General features: G+C 58.5%; 1 protein-coding gene across 1 annotated transcript in view; it reads right to left on the bottom strand.

Moving 5' to 3' along the window:
• The window catches only part of Arhgap27 (Rho GTPase activating protein 27), a 22,166-nt gene that overhangs the window by 2,326 nt on the left and 15,991 nt on the right, over positions 1–3,849 (bottom strand). The window contains exons 10-15 of the mRNA XM_033763148.1: positions 3,828–3,843; positions 3,676–3,759; positions 3,348–3,415; positions 3,059–3,149; positions 2,623–2,730; positions 405–619 (exon numbers count right to left, since the gene is read on the bottom strand). Of these exons, the coding sequence (XP_033619039.1) occupies positions 405–619; positions 2,623–2,730; positions 3,059–3,149; positions 3,348–3,415; positions 3,676–3,759; positions 3,828–3,843 (582 nt within the window). The remainder of the gene's footprint in view (positions 1–404; positions 620–2,622; positions 2,731–3,058; positions 3,150–3,347; positions 3,416–3,675; positions 3,760–3,827; positions 3,844–3,849) is intronic.

Consider the following 3,849-nt stretch of genomic DNA (forward strand, 5'->3'; position numbering starts at 1 on the left):
CCCCCCCCCGCCGATCCCCCCTACCCAGCCCCATCAGGATGTCACCTCCCCTGGCTGCCGCGGGCCCTCAGGCACCCTGGGCTCCAACCCTCTCCCCTCCTGGCCTCTCTTCCCGATTCTTCCTCAGCACCTGCAGACTCCTCCAGATTGGCTCTGGCAGCAGCCAGCACACCATCGGCAGCTGCACTACCATCACCTCCACACCTGAATTCCCCTTCTGACAATACAGCCCAAAGCTGCACCCAAAGTTGGCTCAAACACCCAAGGTCATGCCAGGTGAATAGGTGCGAAGGGTCACCATCTCTGCTTATGTAATTGGTATCTCTGAATCTAAAAATGGTTGACTTGAATTCAATCTTTTTTATCTTCTCTGTTGGTCTGGCCTGAGTTCTAAGTATACCTACTTTTCTTCCTGCCTCCCTTGAAGTGGGAGATGCCCACATCTGCAGAGCCCCCGTGAGAGGCCACCCTCAGGGGTGCCATGCAGGGCAGGTCCCCAGGAGTCTGGAGCTCTGCGTACCTGGTCCTCGATGCCCTGTGCGATGGCCTTGTGCCAGGCGCTGATGACACCCTCCGAGTCGTGCTGTATCAGGTACTCAGAGCCATCGCGGCTCCGCAGCTGGAGGGACACAAGTCAGTGGGTCACTGTCGGAGCCCACCGCTGTGGTGTGGGGTGCAGAGGGGGACATAACTGGTGCCTGCCCCCTAGGGTGGGTGAGCCTGGCCCTGTCTCAGCAGGTGGCGCACAGCCTTGAGGGAGGAGAGGTCTGCAGGCAGCACCTCCCCTTGGGGAGAGCAAGAGGTCCTGCATGCTGGGGACCCTGGGCTGCCTCGGCTTTTCCAGCCTATGTCCCCACCCTGCCCACACGCCAGTCCACCCAGCATCAGTCAGCCAGACATGGAGCCGCCCTGGACAGTCAGCCACCCCACCCCACCCGTGACTGGAGAGAAGGGGCTAAAACCTTCGCAGACAACAACCATTATCTCCGGCAGCTCACGTTCTCGACCCACAGCTGCCTAGTCACACGGCCTCGAAGTGCGGAAGGCCCATGTTGGAAGCAGGCTCCCGAGTCGAGGAATGCTGCTGAGTATCTGTGGTGCTGCAGTGGCACCCTGGACCCCGAGAAGCTGCCCAGTCTCTGTGCTGGGGAAAACCCTGAGTCGCCCACAGGCTAAGCTTCCAAAGGCACCACCAACCTTCAGACATCTCCAAAGACAACCGGCCTGGTGTGGTGGCTGAGACAAGAGGATCACCATGAGTCTGCGGCCAGCCAGTGCTACACAGTGAGTTCAAACCTAGTCTGGACTATGACGTAGCCAGACGCTGTCTCAAAAACCCTAACCCCTTCACCAAAAAAAAAAAAAAAAAAAAAAAGCCATGATAGGGAATAGTTTGAAGGACAGCCCTCAAATATGGGCAGCACTGTGGCTAGCAAAGGTGATGTCCTGGCCTATTCTGGCACCGTGGCAGACATGGCAACTTATGGAAACTCCACTCTGCCAAGGTCCAAGAAGGGTCCCGATGACGGATCAGAGTAACTCAGGTATAAAACTGGGTGTCCACTGCTGCTCTGCACACCCTGGCTCTGGAACCGGACAACGCTTGGCGAAGCACTAGAAAACATAGCACTTAGGCCCCTTGAAGAGCTGGTCTTTCTGAGCTGAGATTTGAGGCCAGGCTTTGCTCCTTTCATAATAAGCTACCTGGACAGCATGAGGCCCTGTCACCCTCCAGGGCGCTTGGTGGCAGGGCCCTGGCCTCATCCCCTAGAACCGGTGTTCGCTGAACTAACATGCTAGGAATTTCCTTAAGAACAAAAGGAGAGGAAGGAACTGGCATGCCCTGCAGAGCTGGGTAGGGACCTCTAGCACAACAAGAAGCCACGTCACTGATACCCTTATCTTCATCTCAGCTGCCAGAGAAATGAGCTGTTTTCCATCAGCCACCTTAGCACCTGGTCATCACCTGCCCCAGTGTCTCTCCATCTTGACTTGCACATCTAACTTGATTTTCCTGGTCCTGGCTTTTCAGGGGATTTTACCAGTTTTCCATGCACAGGTGTTTACTTATTTTTGAGACAAGGTCTCACTATGTAGTACAAGTCAGCCTTGAGCTCTCTAGGTCAGGCTGGCCTTGAACCTGCAATCCTCCTGCCTCAGCCTTCCCAGTGCTGGGATTACAGGCATTTTTGTTAAAATCTGCTGCATGGTTTTCTGGGACTAAGGTGTGGACAGAGTGGATTGAAAAGGAGACCAGAAAAATGGGATCAGGGAAGGGTGTGGGACTGTGATGCTCTCCCCTGGGTCTTCCCATTCTTATTGCTGGGGAGCTGTGAAAGCCTGTCCTGCCCTGGTTTTTTAACGGGGACCCAGTCCAATCAGAAGCTGGCTGTAGTTGGGAAGAGCAGGTGTTCCTGCCCAGCAGCTGGAGTAGCGTGCAGTTCTAGGCATGACAGCTTATTTTCCCAGAAACGTCTGCTTTTCACAGCCCTCAGCGCCTGGGACACTGCCCCAGGATGGGCAGCTTCGGCCTAGTGCCCCAAGAATTCCAGCCGCACTCCCCCAGCTCCTCCTTCCTGGCGCTGACTATGGGGAAGGCCCCTCCTCCTGCCCGCCGCTCACCTCCAGCACATTCTTCTTGCTGGATTTGTCCTTGGGGGCCCAGGAAAGAGAGGCCGCCTTCAGCTCCACTGTGTACTCCGGGGTGGAGAGTTTAGAAGGCTGCTGTCTCTGCAGAGAGTGGGGAGTGGCAGGATTACGGGGCCCTCAGCTCAGAGGGACCCATGACGGCATCTGTCTCTGACCCACCGGGGTCCCTGCTGGAGCCAGGCAGAAGCTTTGGGGTGAAGGAACCCTGGCACTTCTCCGTCCAGAGCCTGTTGGCCCGCTTGTCCACTGCTGCCCGCCCAGCCACCCGGGAGCAGGTGCCCCACCCCAGGGTGGCCAGACTGCTCATCCGTCATCCGGGGTGGGTCTGCTGCCATCACCCTCTCTCTACACCACCCAGCCCTGTCAGCCCAGGTCAGACGGGAGGTCCCTGCCAGGGCCGCAGTCTCACCAGGCTGCCTGCAGCTGAGGTCTTGCAGTCCTTGAAGAAGGTCAAGACACCACCCTCCAGCACTGTCCAGGAGGTGCTCCAGTGCTTCTTCCTGGGGGCGGGCAGGGCTCAGACCTGGTCCTGGCAGAGGCTGCACTGTGACCCCCAAGGTAAGGGCATCATGTCCAGCAGCCAAGGGCCTAGGGCAAGGTGCTATCTATGTCTCAGTGCCTCTAAGAGCACAGGAAGTGCTCTGGGACCCATCACTCAGGCCCACCCTGCTGTCCAGGCACAGATGATGAGCTCTCACCGGAGCCGCTTTCCCTTGTCCGCAGTCCGGGTACAATGCAGCACCCCTGCCTTGTCCAGGGTCTTGATCTAGAGAGGGGGGAAGGGGAGCTCTAGGGTGAGACACAACAGGGGCTGGCCTCCCCTCTGGGGGCAGGACGAGTCTCCTCACTGCCCACCCAGCGGCTGAGGCGGGGCCTACTCCTCCCACCCACCAACCTCTACCTCCAGTGTGGGCCTGGCACTGGCCTGGGGGAAGGCAGGATGTCCCACCCTGTCCCCGTCCCCACCCCTGCGGGACTCCCATTTCCTTGGTGGTGTCCTCCAGGGCCTGCATGCTCTTCCTGTACCTTTTCCTGTGGGGGGCTGGCTGGGGCTGGGGTGCCACCATCCTGGCTGGTTTTGTGGATGCTTCGAGGGGCAGGGACGGGGACCTGGGGAAAAGGTCACTGTCATGTACCATCCCTTCCACTGTCGGGGCTCTCCCTCCCCCGCCGGTTACCTGGGGCAGCTCCCACCGCACG

The sequence above is a fragment of the Fukomys damarensis genome, unplaced genomic scaffold, assembly GCF_012274545.1.
Source record: "Fukomys damarensis isolate Sample0158 unplaced genomic scaffold, DMR_v1.0_HiC HiC_scaffold_13, whole genome shotgun sequence".
Classification (NCBI taxonomy): domain Eukaryota; kingdom Metazoa; phylum Chordata; class Mammalia; order Rodentia; family Bathyergidae; genus Fukomys; species Fukomys damarensis.